General features: G+C 30.8%; 1 protein-coding gene across 1 annotated transcript in view; it reads right to left on the reverse strand.

Moving 5' to 3' along the window:
• LOC119689311 (insulin-like growth factor-binding protein complex acid labile subunit) overlaps positions 1-13,279 on the reverse strand; it is a 37,962-nt gene extending 24,683 nt beyond the window's left edge. The window contains exons 1-3 of the mRNA XM_038104114.1: positions 13,150-13,279; positions 7,737-7,934; positions 1,282-1,409 (exon numbers count right to left, since the gene is read on the reverse strand). Coding sequence (XP_037960042.1) covers positions 1,282-1,409; positions 7,737-7,934; positions 13,150-13,279 — 456 coding nt within the window. The remainder of the gene's footprint in view (positions 1-1,281; positions 1,410-7,736; positions 7,935-13,149) is intronic.
• Positions 13,280-26,925: the final 13,646 nt, after the last annotated feature.

Consider the following 26,925-nt stretch of genomic DNA (forward strand, 5'->3'; position numbering starts at 1 on the left):
CACAAGTTTGTGTAAAAAAAATTAATGAAATTAATAAAATTAATAAAATTTTATACAATAAATTTAATAAAAATTAAAAAATTAACAAAAAATGATTTTAAATTAAACATAAATATAAAGATTTTTATTGCTTGTAATTCTGCGTGTTTTTTTGGTAATAAATTCTGTGGGCAGGAAAACCTTGGTTACTCTCTACAGCCAAACCGCCATTAACCAAGAATTTTAAGTACGCCACATCCACAGAATGAATGCATATTTCAAGAGTTTGAAGAACCTTTACGTATATTTTTTATTTACTTTACATACATATATATATGTACGATTATATATGTATGCATAATGTAGCTAACGATATGATTTAATGTACACTTAAAGACACCTTAAGTAACCCAATTGTTTGCTTATAGTTTTGAAAATTAATTGAAAAACTGTAAGGATATACAGGATGCAGATCCTGAAACATGAGTTTATTAACAGTGAGAAAATGGAGAAAATGGCGAAGTGAAATTAAAATTCTACATTAATAAAGTTTGCGTTATGTTCCTATCAAAACCGGCAACTGAAAATGATGACATGAGTGGAATCGTTGGAATGAGCTACTGGCTGGATACACAACTGGCTGGCTTGGATTGAATTGGGTTGAATAGGGTTGAAGTGTATTTGGTTTGGCACACAACAAGTGAAATTTAATTTGCCATACCAAGTGCAACATACTGTAGTATGAAAAACTCTTGAAATTTATGACACTTGCAACGACAGCAGCAGATGAGCTGGACTTAAAGGATATTACATTGTATATTATTGAAAAGTGCATACAGTTTGCAGTTTCAGCTACAGTAAACTCATAAAAATGCAGTGCTTGCAACGAAAACTTTAGCTGAGAATATTGAGGATATCTTTTGCTCAGTAACATTAATGGTAAGGAACATTCTTTCAATTTCTTATATAATGTCGTTATTAAAATTATTTATATTCTGAATAGCACTTTTAATGAAATTCGTATAAATTTTATGATTTTTCTTACATTTTTCTACATTGGCAGTTTATTTTCACACACTTTGTTGCAGAGAAAAAATCATTGCCAGGAATTTGTTAAGTATTTTAAGAGATTATTAAATTCTTTATTGTTTTTTTAAGTATTTTAAGTAGTGTTATAAAATAATAAGAAGAAAATCAAATAAAAAATTTTATTTAAAAATAAAATATAAATTAAAAATAAAACACAATTTTTGTATATAACTTAAAAAAATGTGTAATAAAATATTTCAGAAAAAAACTTACTCTCAGATGACGAAATGTTGAACTTGCCATACGTAGAATTTTATTTTTGGAAAGATCCAATTCAATTAAATTGTCCTGTCCCCGGAAATTGTTCTCCTTTATATTGGTTATGTTATTTTTGGAAAGATCTGTTGTAGAGTATTGGAAGCCGTTCACATTGTGTAAGTTGCGAGTATTCAAGTGTCATCATGTGACGTGACGTGTTCAGTCATAAACAAATTTCATTTTTTGTCAAACAGTATGACATATAGTCGAAGAATTTTTTGGAGTGTATAAATCATCGTTTAAATTTTGTGTGATATATGGCAAGATTTATATAAAAAAAAACAAGAAAAAATGTTTTGAGTTACTTAAGTTAAAACAATACATAGATATTGCTTAAAAATATTATTATTATTAGTAATATTTTTAAATAATGAAATGTGTAGTCACAAAATCAATAGATCAGAATTATTTATATGTGAATCGCATAATATATTTAAATATATTTTGTAAGAAGCACTTTGACATTATATATAAGTTTTTTAGCTATCAAACAAATCACAATAAAACGCTTTTATTTAGAAATTTGAAGCAGATATTTCGTCCTTTATTTTAGAACATCATCAGTTATTCTAAAATAAAGGATGAAATATCTGCTTCAAATTTTTAAATAAAAACGTTTTATTGTGGTTTGTCTGATAGCTGAAAAATCTTTATTTTAAAAAATAATACGAAAACAGATGATATCAAAAAAAAAACAAACTTAATTATATATAAGTCCATGCTAAGTGATAGTTAAGTAGCATTGAAGGCACTGAATTCTCAATAGGTGACGTCAAAACTGGTGATTGAGTCTTTTGAAAAGCTGAATATAATTAACAAAACTAAAGCAGATATAAATCCTATAGATAACACGTCAAGCTGGAGTTTCTGGAATTGTAATTGCAGACAAACTTACAATTGCAGACAAAAATATTTACGAATAATCAAATACAAGAATTATTTCAAAGATTACTGATGATAGGTGATATCCGAAACAGCTGTATGGTCTGTCAAAAATTCAATTGATTAAAAATAATATAAAAACGAATTTTTGTTGTTGTAGTTTATTACTTTTCTAAAAAAAAACTCTTAAAAAAATCAATTTTAAAAAGCAGATACGTACACATCCCATATGAATACTAAGTTAAATATCATCAAAACGAAATAATCGCATTACGTATACGCCCTGTTGTCTGCAGATTGCTTGTTTATTGTGGCTTCACATGGTTTCTTTAAAATTTTTTCAACTGCTTATTATTTTTTTTTATTTATTTATATTTTTTTTTTTGTGAAAAGCGTTTTTCTGATATGTAACTGAACCACGCCTTTGAGACGAACGTATGCACCGCCACATATTTTGCAGAGCAGAACACGAATTTGCATATGTTTATTTAGGATTTTTTACATCTTCGCTTTATAGTTTCGCTTTTTTTATATTTTTTTTTTGTATTTTGGTAAAGAGAAGTTATTTTTGTTTACATTTGCTTTCTTCTGTTGCTATTGTTGCTCAGTCGTTTTTTTTATTTAATTTAACATTATTCTATTTTTTGTGTAAATATTCATTTCTCACAATCACACAATCAACTTAAAATCCTTTGAATTGTGCACAATAACACCAAAAAGGATGCGCTACGACAATCATCATTTGTATTTCTTTATTGTTTGTTTTACTTGATTTTTCACTTAACTTTATTCCTTACTTTTTGCCAACGCTATTTTTCTTTCTTTCTTTTGGTTTTTATTACATCATTTGCTCACCAACTTTTCGAGTTTGAAAAATCAAAATCAGAAACTATAGAAGAATTCAAACTACTCTCGCGTACCATGAAGTTGGATCCTTGGAGTTGCTTATGTTAAACGTAAAAGTTTTTACTGTGGAAGCGCAATTGAGTAGTATAGTTAGTGCCGGATGAGATAAGTCACTTATGGAAAGTCACTTTTTTAATAACAGTTTTTTAACCACCAATAAAGTTTCCTAACTTCTTCTCTAGATAAGGAGAACCTTTATTATATATAGTAAGAATTAGTTGAAGAGTTTTCAAGAATTCTGCACTCTTCAATGTCTCCACCATTTGTAATAAAAAAACAGTTTTTATTTTAAAATAACGGATGAACCTTTAATCACTAGGTGAATGTATTTATAATATATATCTATATTCTGATTAATACTGTGTATTAAATGATGGGTGTGTAACTCAGAAATATTGGCTGAATATATACTATTCCAACCTTTTTTTTATAACTAATAATTTTCAAAGTTGATGCTTGGCAGAAACGACATTAAAATCTACACTGAACGTTTTACAGGGCACTTCTGTCAACTCTGTCATGAGGAGAAGGAAACATCAGAACATATTCTATGCAACTCCGCAGCGGTGACATGACGTAGACTCAACTACCTTGGAAGTGGGACCCCAATTGGTCAAGCTAGCTGAAGCTGTGAGCTCTAGCCTTGTAACAGATAAATCTCATTCACTACTAGTGATCCACTAAACAGTACATGGTGGTGCCTAATATATTTTAGTCTTTTTCTACGATAAGTATACCTAACATCGGGATTATTCTAACTCGTTTCCCAAAGTGATAGGCACCCAATAGAATCAAAATTTTTTTTTTAACATAATTATATTTTTCGAAACAGTAGTGCAAGATAATTTTCTATAAATAGTTATCCATATCTGACAACTTGCTTTCTAATAAAATATATATATAAAGTATTTAAAGGCAACAGACTTTCTTCACGAAATGGTTAATGTGTTAGAAATTACTTCTCATTCAAACTTTTTAAGAGGTTAGATTTTTTAAAAGTGATCGTATAAGCTGCTAAGATAATCTACGTGAAGGATACAAAAGAAAACTGCATCAACACCAGTAATCGTCACATACATAATATGGTTCGGGTGATCATCGGTTGAAAGACAGTGATTGAGTAGATTTCTTATGAATTTTTTTACATGTAGTGCTCTAAGTTATAGGTTTATTTTTGCTTTCGAAAAATTTTGTAGAGTATTGCAATCGCCAAGCGTTTTGGGAAGAATAAATTGTATATTGATTTTCAAGGGGTTCACCTTATATGGACCCCTGGGCACAGCGGATTTGAGGGAAACGAGAAAGCAGATGAAATAGCCAGAAAGGGGGCGGCCTCATATTGTAATGAGCTACAACCGTTTTACGGGCCTTCATGTAGCTCTTTCAAAGGAAAACATGTGCAGCACATGTCCAGAAATCGACCAAGAAGTTGTAAGCGGCAGTTTTTGATGTAATTAAAATTAATTATTAAAAATGCTACCATTGTTTTAAGTTACATAAATTCGAAAATTTTTTAATCGTAATGTAGCAGTCTATTTATAAAGATTAATTATTTAATGAAGAAATTTTTGACATGTGACTTAATAAATAATTTATTAACTTTCCTTTAATAATTCCACTGCTTCAAATCATTTAACCTTTCGTACTTGTTATCATTACCACGAAACAGCTCAAATGACTCAAATGGCGTTAAATGCTTCTTTAATCCCATCAAATAAGACAGTAGCAAGCGTAAATGGCTTAACAGCCTGAATGCAATCAACCGCATGGCTAACTTTCAGCACCATCAATCTCTTCACAAAGAATCTTCCGAAATCTGCAGAACAACTGTGAATGCATAATAATGCTATTAATTTCCCGGCAATGACAAACTCCATCATAAATCCGAAATATTCGTTCACAGTATGTACTGTACCTACTGTACGTATTGTACGTATTGTACGTATTGTACGTACTGTACGTATGGAAAGCAAATCGCTTAATAATGCCAACACAAAAATCAAACAAACATTAAAGCTAAGCACTGAAGTTTTATGCGTTCTTGTTTTTGTGTCTGCCAGTCAGTATGTTTAGTCTCGTCCTTGCCTTCGATCCTTATTCGATAATGTTTGTACTTGAATTTGTATTTGTGTTTGTATTTGCTTTCAATTTTTTTTATTTTTTCTCCTTACTCCTACATTTATTTCCTTTCATTTCATTGTCAATCGTATTCAAATACTAACCAACATTTTTGCTACTAAATCCGCACCTACTTGTCTTCCTTTTATTATCCTTGTTTTGTTAAAATAAATGAAAAGTCGTTAAATTTACGATATTTTTTTTTTGTTTTTATTTTTTATTTCCTCTTGGAGCTGCACGCATTGTTCTAGTACAACAACAAAAGCATTAAAATAATATTTGCGTATCTATTGTATTTGTATCTATTGGCGTTTGTTTTGGTTTTAACTACTCTTCTGGTTAGTAAAATTGAATTCCTCTAAATCGCTGTCACTACATAAAAATGCGTTTTTGCTGTTTATCCTTTGCTGCGGATGGCATAATGGCATAATGGTATTTTTATGCGTACTTTTATTGCGTTCAGTAAAATTGATTAAATTTTCCCTTTTCCCTATTTCGTTTGCTGATTGTTCGGTTTTGTTTCATTTTTAGTGCATTTCGGTTTTATGGTTTCCGACTGATTGACGATTTGATTGATATATTGATGGCTAGTTTTGCACAACGTTTAGTGAACTACATTTTGGTTTATTACAAGTACTCTGAGTCGACATCTCCCATATCTTACGGTAACGAAATAGTTTTATGTTCATGTCACTTCAAAACCTACGTTGTTGTTATTTTGCATTCTGCGAAAACCTAATATTTTGATAAAACTGAAAACAGTGTGCTCTTATGGATACTTATGGGATACTTCTAATGGAAACATTGAGTATGGAATATCAAATTGATTTTTAGTGAAATGGTTTTGAAACTAAATAAAAATGGCATGATAATCTGGAGTAAACCAATATTTCATCACCGACATGTCTAGATTCCCCAAAATTTGTCAACACTCTTCTTTAATGTTATTTTTATAAAAAATTTTAAGTGGTTTATATTAGATCATATAGCCCAATAATTCTATAACCGCTGCAAACGAAAGTCATGGAAATAATATTTCTTAAACATGTCACACCAACAATCAAGGCAAATAGACTTATTCCCGATCACCAATTGGATTCCGTTAAAACCTTTGAACTAGTGCATCGAGTAGTTAGACACACAGTGATTGATTATTTTATATATACATATAAAAATATCATAATATCATGATATCATGAATATCAAATATCATGATATCATTAATATCAAATATCATGATATCATGAATATCAAATATCATACCATACAAATATAAATATCACGGTCGACACACGATTCACATAGCTGAAATATGTTCAACTGAAAAGAATTAGCTGTGTGAAAATTCTTTATCACCTCAGGAACTTCAAGATGGATCCGATCAAAAAAATATATAAAGAATTGAGCCCTAAAACTATTTATGCAAACCGACAGGCTTACCAATACCGCATTATCGAATCTCAGTTATTGCTTAGTCTGATGAAGAGATAATCTTGTCAAGGCATAGATAGAGGTTATGAAAAACCCTTGCAGTTAATAAAGAGTAAAAGTGCTCAATTGCACTGACTCAACTAGCTTCAACATACTGATATTCACATAAAATAATGGAACACTTCTGTTCATAACAATGAAGGTGTAGTGATTAAAAATTGAGTAATGGCAATGGTTATGGTAATGGTTTATGTATTAAGCTAAAGTCTTTATGCACTTCGACTAGCTTGATCTGTTGTGCACCTCTTTGTATTTTAAAATTAAGTATCTCAAGAAAACGAATCAGCTCTTTCCAAAGGAGCTTTTGAAGATTTTCATCCTCTAGATGGTATGCACTTAAAATTTTGTGTTTTTTGTGACCTAGTGGAGCATAGTTGGTTTGCAAATATTTGTGTCAGACACCTATAATATCTCGTATATTAAACGAGATATTTCCATTGAATGTTTGACGATCCAACGCTACATACCCATTTCGAATATCCTCGAAATCAGTATGCTCTGGTTTGGGAATTTTTATGGAACAAATATTGTTATTTCTGTTTTTTATTTTTGATATATAAATATATGAATAAATACTATTATTTTGTATTATAGTATCACTTATCCGCTCCTTTTGCGGGGATTTTTTTTGTTATAATTTTTGAACTTCCAAGTCAAAGTACTTCTTATAAATAAATGTAAAAGCAAACTGAATACTTTTGCATTAGAAAAGTTTATGAAAATACATAAAGTTTATTTCACATATATGTGAGATCAATATTTTATTAAATTATCAACTAATAGAGCCAAAAGTTTGTTAATATTACTAGTTGTTAGAAAAGTATTTAGTCAACTAAAAAGTTTTAAGCGCTCATAATTTGTTTTAAAAAGTGAATAAAGTTTAGTTTAGTTTTTAATTTTACTTGGAAAAACTAATTTCAATTTGAACTGTATTTATGCCACTTAAAATCAGTTTTCGTCCGTCTATAGGTTCATTCTTCATTTCATATTATAGTTATTTGTTTTCTACTCACCCAAAATGCGTAAATACTTCAAACCCCAAATGGATTCATTGCCAATTGCTGGTAAATTCGAGTCTGTAATGCGTAAAACCTCCAGTTTTGTAAATTGACGCAGGAGTGGTCCAATTGTAATGGTGTTCCGAGGTCCTCTAATTATAATGATTTTAACATCAGAATCAAGTTGGTTTGTGGGAAAAGCAGTTAGTCCACCTGATTGAAAAAAGAGAATGTTTATATTAATTTACTTATGAAAAACTTTTTTTCTTCTTATACTAAATTTACAAAGTTCGATATTTTCAATATTACCCGCTTGAATAGCTTCTTTTAAATAAACATTTATTACAGGATTAGTATATATACAGGCACATAATCTGCTGATACTTAGTCCGAAACAAATCGTGGGAGTACATTTATATATATACATATGAAACATTTTTATTCACTTAGTTACTTTAGCACCGGAAATTAGTTAATCTGTAGGGGTCTAATTGTATATATAGTTTTACATTCATGAGCTATTAGACAGCTAGAATTAAAACAGAAAACATTATATTGGCTTCTTGGGAAAAAATCAACAAGGTTTCTCTAAACAATAAATTATGGTTATACAAGCAAGTCTTAGCTCCGGTCTGAACGTATGGAGTCCAGTTATTGTGATGTGTACCAAAATCATCCATTCAAATCATTCAAAACAAAATTCTAAGAAATTTACTCAACGCTCTGTGGTTCATACTGACCTCCATCGGCACTTAAAGATCGAATCTGTAGTTGCAGTAATACAAAAGCTTGCGGTAAAGTACCAAGAACGGTTACATTACTTAAACGAATTAAGACTTCAGATCTCCTCCCGAATTAGTAGCCTAATAAAATTTAGGTTGGTACTAAATTAGCACTAAGCCTTTGGGAATAAGTAGTCTTTATTTGTTATTTCTGCTGTATTCAGTTGATGAAAATTGTTAGCGATAGTCATTTCAGTATATATCGTAAAACTAAACAGTCTTTTATATGTTACGATATTCAAGCTAAATTGGCCAATTGTTATTGTCTAATCATTGTCTAAAATTTATTAGGATTATAAAGTCATAGTGTGTGCTTTCTATAAATAGAAGTCATTGAATATATTCTAATTTTCATGTAGTCGTGCTCTTTAGGGTAGATTTCTTCTGGGAGATTTCGACACTTACTGGGAAATTTATGTAGAATGTTTCTAAACACTTAGATTCTGGTAGGACATCCCTCAATTTTCACTAACGAAAATTCGAGTTAAGTTGTATGTATGTGAACATTTTCGTACGAAAAGCAAAAATAAAATTGAGGTTGAAAATATTTAAAAAAAATGTAAGAGGCCCATGGATGTTGCCCGCTAAAATGTAATTACTTGAAATTTGTATGAAGGAATTTTAAGCTTTCAGGTTATCTTTTATGAAATTAGTGAGATTTATAAATGTGTGCACAGTTGTGCATTAATAAAATTAATTGTACACATGTATAATTATTTATGTATTTTCCTTTCTAATGCACCTGCAGTATATACTACGGTTTGTTGAGAATCCTCTAGGTTCATATGCACATACTCGCTGCTATTTATGTAGATAAGCGAAGGTATCTCTGCGGCTCTGCATCTCTACTTCTCTGCATCACCGTTTGTTTGCGTGGAAGTGCATGAAAAATGCATGGACAATTCAGTTTGGGAGTCTTGGCACGTTGTATGCAACACGGCAGTGTACACACTTCATCACGAGAAATTTCGTGGCAGTTTCGGTCCAAAAGCAGTACAAATTCTCTGCAAAACACATCCCAACAGCACAGGCACGGTACGTTGTTAATGACAGCAATGATAATGATGTTTATCATTGCCATAATGATGATGACGATAATTATGATCATCATTCATGATGATGATTATAATAATGTAAACGCACATTTAAACAAACAAAATATTTATTTTGCCTGAATTTTTGCTTGTCTTATTGTGTTGTTATCCTTTTGCGTATTTAATTTAAAATTAAATATTTTTTTTAAATTTTAATAATTTTCATATTTATTTCTCAGCGCTTGCATTACTGGCAACTGGAAACTGGAAACTGATTTCATCTAGAATATTTTTGTCAGACATTTTTTTTTAATTTCTGTTCGCAGTTATCCTTGATGCAATTTCATAAATTTATTTGCTGCTCAGTTTTATTCCTTAAATAGCAATAAAAATTTACTTAAAAATACAAGCTGGAAAAGGATATTTACTGTAATTGCCGGTAGAGTGGAGTGGGAGTGGTAGAGAGATGCTACAATTCGTTAATGTCATTATGTTATTATTAAAGTTTCGCTACGAAAAAAAAAAAATTTTAATTTGTTTTCGCTAAAAATTTTTTACTTCAACTGAAGAATTTGATTATATTTGCAATATATAACTTAAACCCACGATATCTCACATTTAAAATAAAATTTCAAAAATTAATATAAATTTCAACAAATAATTTGCATAATTTGCTAAAATACAAGGTATAGGCAAACAATCCACACAAACTCCCGATATAAACCTTAGAGTTCCTTAGACTAATCCTTAGACTTACAGTTTAGTGCGCCGTGTTTCGTCAGGTAACAAATCATTTCGACAAACAACATGCAAATATCTTAAGGAAGTAACTTAAAAACGCACTTAATTAATGTCGTAACAATCAAGAGAGAAATAAATAAAATATATATGAATTCATGGGAACTAGAGAGCAGAGTGTGTGATAAGCAAATGTTGGCAACACTGCATTGCCTGCAACTGGCGTGTGCAGTTATGCAATGGCAGAAATGCAATAAAATACAAAATGACGGAAACAGCGAAAGGTACTACGAACTGTAAACTGAAAAGTTAAATCACACAAAAAGGATAACAGCAACAAAATAATAATATTTTATTTCATGATTTTTTTCTTTCTTAACATCTGACGAAGCGTGTGATGGTATCCGTCTGCTTTAGTGATTCACTGAAGCCTTGAGGTTGACAAAATCGAAAGCATCGACAGAAATACTTCAGTTCAAACGAGAGACAACTTTTTAATTTACTTAAGATTTGCGTGTAATATTGTGAATCGGGAAAGAAAAATTAATTACTGCTCATAAGGATTTCATTGGCTTTGTTCCGAAAACGGAACTTTCAAGTATTGAAAGAAATTGTCGTGATTTATTTTATTAGCTGGGGCGTTAAAATATTAATACAGTAACACAAATATCCTTAATATTTCAATCTTAGCATCTAATTACTTCGAGATTCTCATTCTTAAAAATAATAAGAAAAATTTTAGTTTTATTAGTTATATCTGCTTTATTTTCCTTTTGAAGTTTCAACTAAATTTTCGTTTTTTTGTCAAAGCCAGACGGACTTTCGTAGGTAGAACATTTGCTCGCTTTAAATTTGTTTACATTGTGAGCTTAAGAGAACGAGATTAAGTTAATCCAAATTTTTAAGTTACATCATCTACATTGGAGATAAATTTTGAGGTTATGTTTCGTTTCGAGTGTTTAATAAATTTCTGTAAATAAAGCATTCAATGTCGTACCACGGTACCTTGAAAAGTCTTCTCAGAGCCTGGCTTTATGCAATTTCTAGCTGGCGAATAGTAGTGTTTGAAGGTTTGCTAAATGCTGAACATCCATATAGAAGTGACGGACGAATTCCTGTTCTTAGCATTGAAATTTTCATTTTTGAATAGCGGTTGGAGGTAATGGAGAATTTTGGCACAGCTAATTCTTTTCAGTTGAACATGTTTAAGTCATATGGATCGTTTGTCCACTGTGATCCCTAGATACTTAATGCTATCCACCCAGTTTATTACCATATCTCCCACTCTCACTTTCAACGGGTTCTGTCTCTTTTTATACGTAATGAGCTTCAGTTTTCTTATTTTAGATTTTTATTTCCCATTTCTGGAAATATGGTACTCTAGGATGAAGTTTATATGCTCTTAAAGTGTGTTGGTTTTTTTGAGAGCACATTTATTCGAGTAGAGTATACACGTATCGTCAGTGTATAACGCCAGTGTATAAAACTATTATTAAACTATTAGTATGAAAATTCAATAAAAACTTAACTCACTTCGACCTTTTCAAATTTCCAAATTTTGATATTTTTTTCCAATTCTTCTAAGTTGTACAGAAAATTCCCATTTCTAAGAAGATTTAGAATTAATCTCAAAAAAACGAGATTAAGTTTTGTATGGGAAATCTGTGATTAAACAACTAGATAAGTACTTTAATCTGGATGATTGCTTTAATCTACTTATGCTCACAATGTAAACGTAGTTTTAGTGTGAGAATGGAAAAATGATTTGATTGATTGCTAGTATAGTTGTATAACACTTCGTGAATATTCAATGACTGATCTAAGATCGTCGTATCGCTCGTGCGGTTAGTGATTAGAATTTCTATGTGTTTCGTATAATTATTCCAGATACTCTTATAGAGAATGTATATTTATTTGAAGATTTACTTATTAATTAAAAAATTTTGGTGTTTAAAAATAAACTCTTTAAATAGAAAATTGTATCTTAACATTTATTACTTCTTTCTTCTTTTTGAAAAATAAGAGAAAATTAAGTACATAACAATGGGTAAGTACCTAAGCAATTTAAGTACATTTACTCGTACGAGTACTTGGGTAAATTTATTTCCATATTTTAAGCACAACAATTAAAAAGGTGCCCGTTCTGAGCATATTGAATTCTGCGATAAAATTTTTGTGCTTCTACGCGGTGCTCGCACTGGTACTCGCCGGATCCACCTTTTAAGTATGCCATGAATCAAATCGCATAAAAAAGAAATAAATAAAGTACGGCTGGGATATGAAATTTTTAGCCTTTGTGTGCGTTCCGCACATAATTCAAGAACGTGCCAAACGTGCTCCTAACACAAATATGCGCACTTAGGGCAGAAAGCAACATTTCCGTTTAGCATAAAATTATCACACCTATGAGCACAGATACGAAAATATTGTAAAATGGTATGTTTCCGCTATGCAAACCATTTTGCATGCACACTTTGACTTGATTTCCGCTGCACTCATTTCCGCTAATTTTTACTTCATTTTTTTCTTTTCATTCAATTTTTTTCTTCATTTTCGCTTCATTCTTTTAGGAGCTCTTCTATCAATAGTCGGCGAAACGTCTGTGCAGAGGTCGTCCTTTTTTGTTCACTGAAATTCGTTCGCACTAAGTTATTGTTATTAAATAATTTGATTTTTTTTTTATTTTCAATTTTTACTATTTTTTACTATTTTTTACTATTTTTTACTATTTTTTGCAATTTTTTTTAGTATTTTTTTCTCCATTTTAAAATTTCAGAAGGATATTCTTGTGCAGTTAACTATTTTCCATTGTTAGTTTCCCCTGTTCTTTGCGTTTGTTTATTTATTTTTATTTTGTGGAAATTTTTTGCTCACCTTTTGTGCAGACTGCCTGATAGCGATTCTGTTCGTCTATGCTGCAAGTGCATTCTGTGGGGCATTTCCGGCCCGCGCCAGTTAGCACGGGCATTGCCCAGAGACATAACCCAATCCATGTGAGCAGCATCTGCAAAAAACGAGAAATAATTTTTGTATTTAAATGCAAAATGGAAATATGCGAAGAATTTAAAATAGCAGAAATATTTTTTAATAAAATAAGACTTTTGTTTCCCAACATTTCATTTTCTTTGAGTTTCTCTTGTGCAGTTTTTTGGATGATTGTTTGGCATTAGCTCAAATAATTTTGAATGAAAAGCAAATTGACTGCATTAAAGGTGGAAGTGCAACACGCATAACGTAACAGACCGATTCCCCAAAAAAATCTTAAGCAATTTTTCTGAAGGTTACTAAAAACTTTTCAAATAAGCATACGCTATTTTCTGCTTTCCATTCCATCCATTCATTTATTAAATTCAAAACAGATAATATTTCAGTCAAATATCTTAGACTCACTTACGATGCATGAATATTATAGGTAATAAGATATGTTATTTTACTATTTGTAAGATTTCAAAATTAGTAAATGCTAGCATAAACCTTTTTACTCCTTACTCTACGCAGATTCATAGAGGCTGAATCTGCATAAATATAATTGGGTGACCCTGACAAACTTACTTTTTCTGAAGTTTTCAATTGTCAAAGTCATTGAGGCACTTATTAGAAACAATTTTCTCAAAACTTTTTTTTCAAATCTTTTTCCTTTACATTAAGGTACTAGATATATAATGATATGGAAAAGTGTGATATTTGATTGCAGTTAAAAGAAAGGTTATGATGTTGCTTATCCATCTAGTTATTTACTATCTTAGACATCTGTTGGTTATCTAGAAAAAAAGTACCTGGGATGGTTAACCGAAAATACACATGTACTAGACAGTGACAAAGTATAAGTAAGGCATTTTTTTCGTCTTCCTCACAACTACGATGGGAATTATTAAAGGTAAGATTTCCTAAATGACTGTGACCCTTAAACAAACCTATCATAAGAGGAATATCTCTAAAAGATGTCTCAATGAGATTTATTAGATTTTTTTCTAGCAGATGCAGCATATTGTTGAGTCTTCCCTTCTTGTATCAACTGTTTGCATAGTGCTAATTGTATGCCAGATGTTCTGAATAATTTCCTCAGTTAAGTACTTTAAGATTTTTAAATCTATCCGTATAACCGTGAACGCATAAAAGTGAAATACTGAGCTGCTTCAACATTCAACCGTTCAGATATACATACTAATCAAAAAGTGTCCTCCATGTAAATTGGACTGAACTTAAGGATTGTAAAGCAGTTTAGCTGTCTGTATTTATGGTTAATATATTATACACTCCCAGACAAGTAATAAATTCTTTAATGGCTAACATTTTTGTCTGAGAAATTCTGTAGTGATGAGAAAACCTAAAATATATGAATTTAACAAAATTTCTTTGAACTCAAGAACTTTGAAGTAGTATGTTTACACTCATACTTAATATATTACAAATTTCGAAGAAAGTTGTAATTATTCTTAGTGATAATCTCCATCTATAAAATATTGTTATTCAGAAAGCTAATAATAAATAGAGTTTTCTAGTCTTTATTGCTTACACTAGTATCTACTTTAGGGGTGGCAGTATATGTAGTAAAACGAATTTCTTAAAAGAGACTTCCTGACAGTCAGGTGTCTGTAGAAGAAAAATCAAGATTAAATTTTCTCTTGAAATGGAGAAAACTAATCAGCAATTCTTAGAGTTACACTGAAAATAATAAGAATAGAACTGTGGCTATAGCTACTTGTCTTTCACTATGAATTAAATTTAAGCCTAGAAGCAAAATATATCGCCATTTGTTACTCAAAAACCAAGCGACATTAAGTGAAGCATTAGGCTTTATTAGGCGTGGTATGTTAAGCGCTACTAATACAAAGCTCAGCTGTCTATATGGCGTTGATGAACCCATAGCAGCATTAATATTCCTGCTAGATAGTAATTGAATTACGAAGTCAATACATTATCAACGCTTAGCCGAGAGATTGCAACTGCTATTGTATTAGGAAGTATATTGTTAAGGACTACTTCAATATCTTGTCTGCCGACAAACAGGCAAGACTCTTTTCGTCTTGAGGAATTTTTCAAAGTAAAAGAGTTAAGGGCGGTCTGTGTAGATTTCCATTTGGTTTAGGTATGCTGAAAGGGAGAACCTAACAGATTAAAAATGTCAAATAAAAAACTATATTATTTTTATATATATATACTCTATTATGGGCTCCCTGATATTATAGCAGCATTAAAAAAATATCATTCGCTAAATACACACATGGATGGTCTGAGTTATAATACTCAATTCAATATGAATATAATTGAGTCTATCCGTCAACTAACAATGACCAATAATTTGGTATTTGTTGCGTTGGCATATCATATTTTGCGCATTTAATGAAATATAGTTTTTATTAATTATCCGAGTTAAATCGACGGAAAGGCGAAATGTTCCTGCCATAAAATTGTCAACATGCCGCTGCCCAATAAAATATTATCCAAAGCAATAAAATGGAGGTTGTCGTCGTTGTTGTTGGAGTTGTCATTTCATTATTGCTCCTGTTAGTGTCGCCACTGTCATTGCTTTGGCTGTGATATTGTCGGTGTCGATGTCGCTGTCGATGTCGATGTTGCTACTACTATACATGCTGCCGAATGCTGACAATAATTAAATTGTCGAAATTCGCACCTGTGAGGTAAATAAAATTTATCAACAGTGAAATTTTGAAATTGGCTTTCTGTGGTTGTAATTAAGTTCAAAAATTTAAATATTCAACAAAATGTGTTTAACAGGAAACTCTTTTATTTTGCAACCAAAAAAAAAATATAATATAAAATTTTCTTTTAGATTTGAAAGTTTTATGTTTCATGGAGTTTAGTTGATATAAATATTGATTGCGAACGTTCGGGGCGAGTGTGTAGGAGAGTAGGAGAGGACTTTAAATTTTTAATGGAATTTTTAGAGAAACATTGGGACGTTGCAATTTTTGCAAAACAAAGGACGATTGTTGTTTTTATAAATATTTTATTGTTAGCTTTCTTTATGAATGCTTGAAAATCAAACAATACTAGCAAAAAAAAAATGTGGCAACGTTTCAAAAATTAAAATTTTCACAACAGTTTGCAGTATTGCCGCATTGCCGTATCGCGTTGAAGTAGAAACTTGTCGTATAATGGAAACGTGGCATGTCAATTCTTGGTCCTGGTACCAGCAGCCGTTTATGACTACTGCGAAACGATGTACACGAGTACACGTGTGTTGTGTAGTTATTGTTGCAGTTCTATGTATCTGAAATGCTTTTTGGTGTCCCACATTTATTTGCATATGACTGCCTGCGTAAAAAATGAACACTTCACGCGGGTGTTTGTGCTAAAAGCATTCGCCAGTGCAAGCATTGCAATCAGCTTTAATAAAACAGATTCCATATAGATATGTTTCTACTATCTATTCCGTATTAATGAATGAGTTGTGGTGCATTGTTCTATAAAATAACAACGTGGTCTGCAGATATGGTACTTGCATTGTTCTACCAATTTGTTTTTTTCGCAATTGTAGCTTTTACTTCTCCCACGACTTCGTACCACCGCATAATAAATCAAAAATATTTTCAGTCTTAGGGTAACACAATGGAGGTTTAAAGATTTAAAATTTATTTAAATATGGATATAATATATTATATTAATTATATGATATCTCAATATAATTTCAATTTCATTAAAGTACTTCAATTAAAGCTTAAAGTTAATGAGATTAAGTTACATTCCATATAATTATTAGAACTACTTATTATATAAACTAATGACTCCAAAAAATTTTGTGCATCTAAATGCCCCAGAGAATATCTAATAGAGATATGTGAGTTTGATGGGGTCATACCAGAACAATAGAAGAACTTCGGAAGATAAATAGATAGGGCAGACTCTCAGAAGCTCAAATAGCAAACTTACTCAACAAAGAAAATGATTCTTTTATAAATAACATTAATAATGATTACTTATAGATAACATTGAAAATATGTTATCGGCAAATTAAACGAAACAGAGAAATGGAGATACGACATCGTAGATCAGGAGCAATACCATGGAACACATACGACTGTAAATACATGGTAATGTAAACATTATGGTTGAATGAAAATTAGAATACGTATTTCGTTAACTGATTAGATTGAATAAAATGAAGATTGGTTATTAAGATGGACAATGTTTATTCTGGATAGTCAAAGGAAAATAAAAACAGGATCGACACAACGGGGCGTATGAGTGTCGCTTACCACTGATGTGAAATTCAACATTCGAAAGTTAAATCACATTTTTAAAAATCAACAGAACCATAAGTTGGGTTGAAACCGAATGAACAATTATACGTAGTATATTATATACTCTATAAAACAAAAATTTTGAAATGAAATAAAAATTAAACCATTACCATACATTTTTAAAATATACTATATTATATTACTGTATTTCAGAATTACTCAAATTATTATAATGTTGCCCAATCCACACTAGTTCAAGACAGTATATGTTACTGATGACATCAGTGATGTACTATTAATGTACCGACCTCAAAAAAATTACAGCGTTAAGCTGAAAGGCCTGTTATATTTTTAGAAATAATAATGTGGACGAATCAATAATATATTAAAAAATATAAAGAGGAAATAGATGACAGTCATTTTATAACAAATTCGTTTGTATTTAACAAAATTTTCATTAATTTACTATATATAATAATTTTGGTAAGTAAATAATGAGTAATAATAAACATAAATTTATTTTCAACACAATTTTTATAAAAAAAAGTAATTATATTCTATTTAATTTTTACGTTTATTAATATTTTATTAAATTTCAAAGAGAAAATATATTTATTTCACCTAATTATTTTTCTAAAAGAAGTTTGAATCAAACCCTTATTAAGTTATTCCAAAAATTGATATACCAAATTATATATTAGAAATATAGAATGAGTTTCAAAATTGTTTATAAGAAGATATATATTTTTTAAGATTAAATTCAAAATTTATATTTAATATGAGTATTATCAAAAGGTATAAAAAATGAAGTTTTTATCGATAAAATTACTAATAACTCAACTTCGTAGCCTCATGAACATAAAAATTTATCCCATGTTTGTCATTACAATTTTACAAATGCGACGAAATACCCATATTCAACACTTACTAACTAGTAGTAAGTATCTATGCCTGGGTCCTAAGAAATTTTTTATCTATTTAAACGCATTACTTCTCTTAGGTCTCAATGTATTGTCAAATTACGCTGAATATTTGCTTGATAGTATAATTTAAGCAGAGACAGATAAGCACAAAACTCATTTATAGACTCCAGACGGTAGTATTTAGTCCAAAACCGTTTTTTAGAGATTGTGAGCAAATTTTTTAAGGCTCTGTGAATAAGCCCTGCTCCTATAGAGTTTCGTGCAAACTCCAAAAAGTTTACCTTGTACTCGTACTAAGGTAATAAATTAAGGAATAAAACAATTGACATAAAATAATAATTCATATTCTTTCATTTTTATATTAAAGATTTGTGCAGTAAGTCCAAGACAAATTTACTAATCTGGGCTACAATTGGAGGTGTATACATTTACTGTTTAACACAGAAAGACATCTGATTATTATAAACACGCTTCTAAGATTTCTAAGAGCAGACATTCCAGTGAGGCATCGCTAAGTTGTTGGGGGATGTACCCTATACTTGATTTCAGATGATGTACAAGTTGGGAATGAATAATCTGAGGTTTGGATTGTATACGTGTACTTCCGTTCAAGTGTGGTATATTTCTGTTATTGGAGCTTGAAAAGGATTTCGTGGTTTGTAAACTTTTTTTTTATATAATGTTTTCTTTATTGATATTGTACATGTTTTCTTTTTAGGATAGACATTCAGGTGTGATGATAAATTTTCAATTGATTTTTTTGTTGAAAATGTGTGAGAAAATAAAGGTTTGATTTAATTATTGATATAATTGAAAAGTAAATTTAACCTTAATTGGTTTTATTTTGGATGATAATATGGCATAATATTTTTGTAAATTTATGTATTTATAAAACTAAATTTTTTTTTTATACTAAATGAATATTTTATATAAAGAGTGTATTCATTATATTCTGAATTTTAATAAAAAATAAATTTAAATCTACTTTGTCTTTCATTTACTTCAACACATTATCGACCTTCGAGCTTTTTATATTTCTTCATTTCTGATATAATATAGAGCTTTAAAAATATGTCTAAATACAGTATATAGTATATAGCGTCTTTGTATATACGTTCATTTGTATGGAACTATTTGCATGAATTTTAATACAATATATAGTGTATAGATTATGATCATAGTATATTACTTAGAATATAAAATCAGTCAACTTAATAGCTGTCAATGTTTAGTTAGGCTTTGCTAGAATACTTATGGAGCTGAAACTAAGTTTTGGCTTTTGTTTTGTATTCCTTGATTATGTTATTGATTTTGTGGGTTTTTGTTAAAAAAAGGTGAGCCGAAATAATAAAAAACTTGCAAATATTCTAATAAACTGACAATATTTCTCCAACAATCAAAGACATAAAACTTCAAAATATTGATTAAGATCATCTCAACAAAAAAATACAGGTCAATTATTTATGTCCACGGTAGGTACCATCATTAATTTGTTTGTCACTGCATATGGACAATAATCATTTACTCTCTCTCTGCTGGGTTTCGAAGTAGAGTGGTTAACTTAAAAAATCTAATAATTGCATTCTATTAGATTCACTAAGTGGAAAGGATTAATGTCTCTTAAGTTTTTTCTCAAATTCAAAATTCTTACAATTTTCGAAAATATTTTTTTAATGCTCTAATTTGCTGGTACAACAGTGCGTATGAGCGATAAAATTTGTCAAACACCAATTAAAGTCACTTTGAGTTTCAATTACTTAACAATAACAACAACAACAACAACAATAACAACACAAAGTTTTGTGCATCACATTAAGCTTGTAAGCTCGTCAAATACAAAATTTAACCAAAAACATTGCAAGTTGATTTGACGACATTAGCGAAAGCCGCAGCCGAAGTCATATTGTGCGAGTTTAGAAGCGAAATTTTCACACACATTCAGTTCTTAGCTCAAAAGCTAAGGACTATATGTAGACACGCAGGCACACTGACACATACACACACATACGTACAAGAATACCTGACAAACGCCTAACATACAGCACATATTCAACTTGCGAAGCGAAACAGTGGCAGACATAAAATTAAGCCATTAGATGTGCACTCAAAACTTTATTAGCATTGCTGGGTAGGCAGATTCACTTCACTTAACCAACTTACCACTACCGCTCGTTTCTGCTTGCCTACACTTTAGTACAAATAAGATGTGTACGTGTAACGTTTGAATGGAGAAGTGTAAGGAAGAAAGAAACAAAAAAAAAAGCTGGAAAAAAAAATATACTGCGGCTCAGACAAAAGTCAGAAAATGGTAGGCAAGGGAAAGGAAAGGAAAGGAAGTGCCGTTGAAAGTAATCGTCGATATCAGTTTTCAACATTTTAGCATTTTAGCAATTTCATACAATAAAATGTGTAATGAAGGGAACAATGAGCGAGAGCGTGTAAATGAAGGAATGATTGAACGAACCTATAAGCGAATAAATGTATGAATAAATAAATGAATGAATAAATGTGTGAGTGTGTGAATGTGCGAATGTGTGAATGGATGGACCCTTGAAATCGAAGAAGAAGAAAAAAGAAGAAGGAAGCTAAATTATCCATGCCACTGCGTGTGTAATTGAATATGATAAATCAAACAAAATATGCACATGCCACACATAGTGTACACTTTGCGAACGAATAGCGAACACTAAACAGCACAAAGCGTAAAGCACAAAGCAAAGAGCATGCAACATACAGCACACAACATGCTTCGAAGCTATCTTTTCAGTGTTGTCAATGTCGGCGGCAGCAACTTTTACTTCCTTTCTCTGCCGCCGTTACTGGCTTCTTTTCATTGTGTGTTACTGTTAAGTGCGGTGTTTATAACTAAGATCAACTTAAATTAACCCAAAGTAGTTGCTTTGCTCCGCTCTCCCTTATATGCCATAAATGCCTTCTCTTCCTCCAATTTATGCTGCTTAAGCACACTTAAGTATGCTTAAGTTTTTTTGCCTTTGGATGAATTTTTTATTGTGTGTCTTATTGTGTGTTGTGTGCTTCTTTTGTGTGATTCCGAACTATGTTGTGCCAAATATTTGGCATATTACACGTGTTTGAATGCTCAATTGTGTGTTTCTGTTGGAATATTTTTGGTATTTTTGATTTGTAATTTTTCTACATTTATTGTTGATTACAATTTTGTTGCTGTTACTGCTGCTGCCACTATTGTTGTTGTGGTTGTTGTTGTTGTTGCAATTGCCATTTGAATTAATATGTTCTTTCCCCATTCATTTTACATATCCTACTTAACTTTTTCTCTTCCTTAATTTAATGTTTCATGTTACACGCACTTATGCCTTTCACATTTAGAGAAAATCTATATCATTTACCTAAACATCAAGCAATCAAATACAGGCTTTCGATTTATGGATAGACCTTTAAGTACATATAGAAGATTTTTCTAGTGACTTGTGTTAAATTGAATAGTTTCATTTTGACGACCTAATGTTATGAAAAAAAAAAAATAGTAGATGTCCACTCCTACACGGGATACATAATTATTAATTTCTTCAGTAATTCCTTGAAACCAACAATCAGTAATATCATCCAAAATGATAATATTAAGGTTAATAAAATATTCAAAGTAATATAAATAATTATTTGTGGATCAAATGGGTTCATCTACACACTTATACTTCCACTCCACAATTTAGTGATACATTTCAAGAAATAAATCTTATCTAGAATTAAATGTAATACATGGAAGTCGTGGAAAAAAGAAGAATTGAACTTATAAATAAACGAAAGACTTTGTTTTGAAATTTTCTTGAAGCACAGGATTAAAACAGTCTGTACATCTATCTGTCATACTATCGCTATAGCGATTAGCAAGCAGAGGTGTAAATAATTAGAAAAGTAGCTCTTATAGAATATCAAAAATAATATCAAACTAATATCAAAAAAATATAAAATTTGAACCGTTTTCAGTGTACGTCTAATATGAGTTCTGGGGCATAGTGAAACTGTGAGAAATTGTAGGAGTAATGAATTAACCAGACATGGGACTTAACTTTCCTAGGAACGCAAATAGAAACGATATTGGAATACCTATCGTTATCATTATCATGCATGATGCTGCGATACCTGTGTAATATCTAATGTCAATGACATTTGATTTATAAAAATTAAGGGACTTAAACAATTTAATAAGAGAAGATATCTCTATGGTCTTAGATATCTTGAATGAATATTTTAAATGTTATAAAAGTGAGAAGAAAGAAGTTAAAACTGAAACAATTATTCTCTAACCATTGTGCGATTTTCATATTTGAATATGTCCATAGTTCTCGCATAAGATTGTCCAGTGCTCAGAATTAAAACATTATGCGTGTTATAGAAGCTTCAAAATGGTTCCATAAGTAATAGACTTAAGGCTGCGTTTTGAGCATTTTTGTCACATTCGATCGCATGAAAGATTAATTAAATCATAATCTTAATTTCAAGATTATTTGTCAATATAATTCTTCAAATAAATTACTTTTTAAAAAGCCCTAATATATAAAAGGTGATTCTGATATTAAAGATTTTATCTTAGAATAAGATAAAAAATAAATGGAATACTCGTTCCTAAGGAATAAAACACTGAGACAATGTTTGATCTCTTGCGCTATTTATTAATCCTAACGAAGCATAGGACATGCCACTTTTTAAATAAAACCCATAATGTCAGCGGCTGAGGACATTCGAACTTTGGATGAGTATAGGAATTTCAGAAGCCTATTGTTTTGATTATAATTTTTTATTTAAATTAATTTATTAATTTTATATAATTATGTAGGAGGATGCAATGAACTATTGTTTTTGAGTGGAATGATGGCCAGTAGTATAGGCATGTATGCTCTAAATTTAGCGTATGGAAAAAATTATTTTCTTAACATTCGAGCTGAGAGTCTTAGTAACTGATCTTGAAATTTTTTTTTTTAAGTTATAGTACTTTTTTAAAAAATATTTACGCGTAATTAAATATAAGAAATATTTCCCGTAAGAACACTGATAATGGGAAGTAAATTTAATTCAAAATAAGAATTTTGATGTTGCGATTCACTACTGTTCAAAACCCTCTCTATTAAAAAATACTTTCTTTCGTCATAGTCGATTTTGAAATTAATTTTTTTAAAAAGGTTTTTGGAACAGTAGTAAACTAAAACAACAAAAATTCATTTTATAATATTTTAATTAATTAAATTTTTGGCTGACCATACAGTTAATTCTTGTATGACCAATTCTTGTATTTAATTGTTCGTAAATAATTTTCTTGAGACTATAAATATCAAAGATTTAACTCGTGCCCTGTCAAATTTGAAGCTTAGAGTCAGCGCTCCTTGCTCAATTGAAACTAAGCCGTACTTGACTTTTATGTTCACATATTTCGTAAATTTACTGTGAACGTTTCATTAACAAATTCACTTGCTGTGTTTATATTAGAACGAAACCATAAATCAGCTGTAGAATAATTGAATTAATTAATTAGTTATAAAATTAATTTTTATATTTTTAAGTTGCCTATAATACAAAAATCTATACACAGTTTTGCTAAATTTAATTAAAATTTTGTTTTTTGGAAATTAAAGCATTTTACTTTACTGTTAATTCCAAAACTTGTAACTTTAAACCTAACACAAGGCTTTCGTTCAGTAGATTTAATTTCCAACTATATTGTGGAACTTTGCAGCCTTAGAGCATTCGATGTACATAACTGTCTTTGTCCAAATATTGAAGAGTTTTCGCATGAAAAAAAAACAGCAGACAACAGATACAATGAAATCTGCTCTTAGCTCCATGGAATTCGAAGCCACTTTAGTATAATACACATTCAGAGCAAGGAGCGTGTTTACATGCCTCGTCATTTCAATAAACAAAGCTCAACGAGAAATTTCACGATAGTTTTTTTTCTATTTCAATATGTATTTTTTGCAGTCTTTTTATCTCAACTAGAAACTTTTTTCGACGCTGTTCCGAACTGCAAATACATTTTTTGAATTTTGGATTTTTGGCGAGAGGTATTGCTTCCCTCTGTCATACAAGCAAACATATGCGTGACTGAAAAACTAAAGAAAGATACAACAACAAAACAACAAAACAACAATAAAAAAGAAACAGAACACTCTCAATAAAAGTGAAAATGTAACGGAAAGGAAAATGCAGTAGGTGAAAAACTGTCGAGGAATATTTTAGATACAAATTACACAAAAGGCTGCGAAACATTGACGTCTAACAGCAGCTAAACTGGAAACGTGGCACAAATTGAAAGCAAACGTTTTCAAAAATATGTCAGAAATTTCGTCGGAAAAAGCTGGAGGAGGACGTGTGCCTGTTAACTGACAATTTTACTACATATTAAGCAATGTTTGCCGCCCTCAACAACAAGTCGCAATAAGACTTTTTTTGGCAAAATAAAGTTTAATAGAAAAACAAAAGTTGTCGGAAGAAATTTTTGCTAACTGTCTTCAAGGATACTCGCACAAGGACATTAGTTTAAAACAATATTGTTAACACAGTAGAAAGTATTTCTGAAAATTGTTGGTATGCAGCAGGACTCACAAAGCGGATGCGTCAAAGGATAATAATGAAATAAGTAGCACAGCTGAAAATGCTGACTGATAACGCAAAAATGCACTTAGCTGCAGAATTTGATGGCTTTTGGCTCTTAGCCTGGATCTGTTAATGCAATTCATTTTGAATGTTGATGTTTGAAAGTGTCGTACTGATGGGAACGCAGTTGGATGGGAGCTTTGAGCTCTGGTTTCGGTGCTTGTGTGCCGTACGTGCATACCTCAATCTTATTTGTATGCATTCAGCAGCACAATTTCCACTTCTGTGTACTCGAGTGCACCAAACTATGTATATTTTTGTTGCTTACCTCATGTTTATTCAGTACAATTCTGACGGTTGTCCTGTTTATTTTACTCAGAGCCTGTGCATGCCCAGAAATTGCTCGAATGTATTGGTAAATGTCTTGCACTTCACAGGATTTTTGTTTCGATTGTGTATTTTGCGTATTGTCTTCCTATTGCAAGCTTATGTCCTTTAAAGTCTTAATTGACTGATTGCATACAAAGGCATAAAAGGTCATGCAGGTACAAATGAATGACAACCTTCGTCTCATACTGCTTTCGTTCTGGCTCCAATTCGAATTCTTAGTAGGTGTAAATTCGTGCTAATGTGGTTATTGTGCTAAATGCTCAAATACTGCAAGAGACCGAACTATTTGGTACAAATGTGGAAGTCGTTAAAAATTTAAATCACATAATTGAGGCCATTTGACTTCTAAAACTTTCAAAGCTAAATTGATGTGCTTATATCAAAATCAAAGTTATTTGAAAATTTTAACTAGAATTATTTAAGAAAAATAATTCTTTATAAGGAAATGACACCAGAACACCTGTTGTGCCTTTATCCAGGTCTGGACAGAACTGGGAATAAGTGTCTAGGGGCCCCATTCTTCAATTCACTTGAATATATCTCCAGCATCAGCATTAGCCAGATTCTTGCCTTTGTTAATGCCTCTGGCTGGTTGTAGTTTGACCTTCTATCTACTACCCACTATTACGAGGTTTTTGTAGATTCAAAACGGCTTTCTAGCTAATTAAGAAGGACTCGTCCACCCTCCACCTTAACTAACTAACTAATTATTGTATGTTATATTGTTATATCCCACGTGAAGCTTTAATTAAAATAGAGTCGGTGAAAATTTCACCATTTTTACTGTAGATTCGGTTCGGTTGGTCATTTTCAATGGAGTTTTTGCTCTTTAACTATTAATTAAGATGCGTTGAAAAGAAAACAAGACCTATCAGAAATCAGTATTTCTATGTAGATCACATATTTGACAGGTTATTTATATACAGATTTGAAAATTTCGATTAGCATGAAGCTCTTTTGATATCATCTGATTGATAGCTTTTCAAAAAAAAACACTTACCGACAAAAAAAAGCAACAAACCAATATAAGCATAATCTGAAAGTGGGTGAAGGGAGGAGGTCACAACTACAGAAACCGCCCTTTATTTAAACTAACGACTTAAAATATTATTGTATTGTGAATAATAAAAATCTCAAGAATGTCATAATTATTAGGAACCACTACTTTGGTCACATTTTTAGGGAGAGATACTAATCCATTGCCGATTGATAATATAACACACTCACATGCTTTTGGAATGCCAAAATGAATCTTGGCGGTATAAATTTAATGTGATAAATCGGTTTTTCTCAAAAAATCGTTCATTTTTGTTAGGACAGCATATCTTCCTGTGGGTCCTGAGGCGGACGTGAGGTTTGTTAAGGCGGGGTTGGGCAGCGTATCAGCTTTTGTGAATAATTTTAGGGCTCTGTCTCTGATATATTTTTTTACTGAGTCGATCCTTAGATCTCTGCGTATATCGGTTGTTCTAATATACCATGGAATCTTAAATAAACTTTAACTACAATATTTACGCTTTAACTTTAATCAAAATAACAAAGTGTGCATTTGTTATAATTGT

The sequence above is a fragment of the Teleopsis dalmanni genome, chromosome X (assembly GCF_002237135.1).
Source record: "Teleopsis dalmanni isolate 2A chromosome X, ASM223713v2, whole genome shotgun sequence".
Lineage (NCBI taxonomy): Eukaryota > Metazoa > Arthropoda > Insecta > Diptera > Diopsidae > Teleopsis > Teleopsis dalmanni.